The sequence below is a fragment of the Bison bison genome, unplaced genomic scaffold (genome assembly GCF_000754665.1).
Source record: "Bison bison bison isolate TAMUID 2011002044 unplaced genomic scaffold, Bison_UMD1.0 scf7180017864373, whole genome shotgun sequence".
Classification (NCBI taxonomy): domain Eukaryota; kingdom Metazoa; phylum Chordata; class Mammalia; order Artiodactyla; family Bovidae; genus Bison; species Bison bison.
Genome location: NW_011494945.1, coordinates 7551995 through 7554012, shown reverse-complemented (window position 1 = coordinate 7554012; position 2018 = coordinate 7551995). Strand labels below are relative to the sequence as shown.

Genomic DNA, 2018 nt, shown 5'->3' with positions numbered 1-2018 from the left:
TCAGACACGACTGAGCAACTTCACTTTCACTTTTCACTTTCATGCATTGGAGAACGAAATGGCAACCCACTCCAGTGTTCTTGCCTGGAGAATCCCAGGGACAGGGGAGCCTGGTGGGCTGCCGTCCATGGGGTTGCACAGAGTTGGACACGACTGAAGCGACTTAGCAGCAGCATACCCAATAGAAGGATGCACGAAAATATTGCATGTAAGCCTAAACTTCCTTGAAAACTTACTCTTTACAGAAAGACTGAGCACAGAATTTATTTAATGCAAATAAATTCCCTATTTATATAAAAATGCATACTTATGTCAAATAATATCAGGCTGACAAAGTAGGGGATGCAATGTCTAAATACGTCTAAATTCTGTCAAATCAACCATGATTTATGAAATAATTCCAATCACATTTTCATGAGACTTTTTTTCTCAGTACAAGAGGAACTTTCCATTCCATAATCCCAATGTCATTCCTCATGTTGTTCCTTTAAAAGGGATATCCAGCCCATACCTCATGACTCCCACCAGCCTTGACACTAATCCTTTCCTAAGCCAAGCCCTATAAGGTACTTAGGAACAGGGACATGTCTCTGTGTCTTTCTTTTAATTAAGTGCCTCATAGCGTGTACCACATGACCAGAAGAGCTCTGAGTACCAAGACACGAGAGCAGCTTTACTATTTTGTAAAATTTTAGTTCCCATTTACTGAAAACTATTGCTATGTGCCAGTTTTTTTTTTCTTTTATAAAATATTTATTTCCTTACTAGGCTGTGCTGGGTCTTAGTTGTAGCATGCAGGATCTTTTAATTGCAGCATGTGGGATCCTATTTCCTAAGCAGTGATCAAACTTGGGACCTCTGCATTGGAAGCTTTAAGGCTTAGCCACTGGACCACCAGGGAAGTCCCTGTGCCTGTTTTCTAAGAGTTCGTTTTATCTCCATCTCACACATGAGAAAACAGGCCCAGAGAATATAACTTGCTCAGAGTACACCTCTAATAAGAGAGAAGAAATGGTGTCCTAGCCAAATGTCTCCAGACTGTATTAATGACTAAAATGGCCTTTCATACATTATCTCTTTTTTTACTATTTTAACAGTCACCTCTGGCAGCAGTTTTCCTCCATTTTACAGAGGAGGAAACTAAGACTCCAAGATAATTAATCTGAGGTCAAACTTCTAGAAAGTGGTGAATCTGAAACGGTTTGGCTACAAAGTTCAAGTTTCTCATCACCACCACACTGCAGTTTCTCCACTTCACCTGCGGTTTCAGGAAAGAGTCCTTCCTGGGAACTCCAAGTGGGGAAAGGAAGAAGCTGTGGCAGAGTTGGGGCAAAGGGGTGAAGGAAAGGAAGAAAAGGCAGGGTTGGGGTGCAGAAGCCCCAAGAAAACTAGTTATACCTATCTGCAAGTATGTACCGAAAGAGGCCCAACAGCAGCCATGGAGGCAAAAATCCAAACCTCAAGCCCTCCCTATACCACCACCCACTTTTCTGATGCCCCTAACTCCACTGCCCCAATCCAACCTCGTTTTCTCACAGATGGGGAAACTGAGGAGCCCCTCCCCACCCCCGCCCCACCCCGAGTTAACTATCATTACATCCTCCTCACTTCCCAACAATCCACACCAGAGGTCCCGGATGTGCTCTTCTACCCACCCCCACGGCTCGGCTGATGTTGTCCATCTTGTTGGCGACCTGTTGGAAGAGTGGGTAGCAGGTCTGACAGAGGCGCACCGGTCGGGCGCCGCGCACTAGACACCCGGTCAGCTCAGCACTGCTGTTGGCGAAGTCCAGCAGCAGCTCCCGGCACTCTGGATCCAGATCCGGCAAATCTGGGGGGAGTGACAGTGGCCCCATCCTTCCGCCCTGCAGCAGAGCCAGGGACAAGTCTTCCACCTCCAGCAACTGCTCCTCCGACAGGAGGTCGTGGAGGACCCTGTGGGGGCTGCTGCCCACGGAGAAGGTGCCCAGAGCCAGTCCCGACCACAGCAGCACCACCAACAGCAGCCGCAGCAGCAG

The 2018-nt window shown here is 47.3% G+C and overlaps 1 protein-coding gene across 1 annotated transcript in view; it reads right to left on the bottom strand.

Annotated features, from left to right (window-relative positions):
• OSTM1 (osteopetrosis associated transmembrane protein 1) overlaps positions 1-2018 on the bottom strand; it is a gene marked incomplete at its 5' end in the record, with an annotated part of 44742 nt that extends 42724 nt beyond the window's left edge. The window contains one exon of the mRNA XM_010856696.1: positions 1656-2018. Within this exon, the coding sequence (XP_010854998.1) occupies positions 1656-2018 (363 nt within the window). The remainder of the gene's footprint in view (positions 1-1655) is intronic.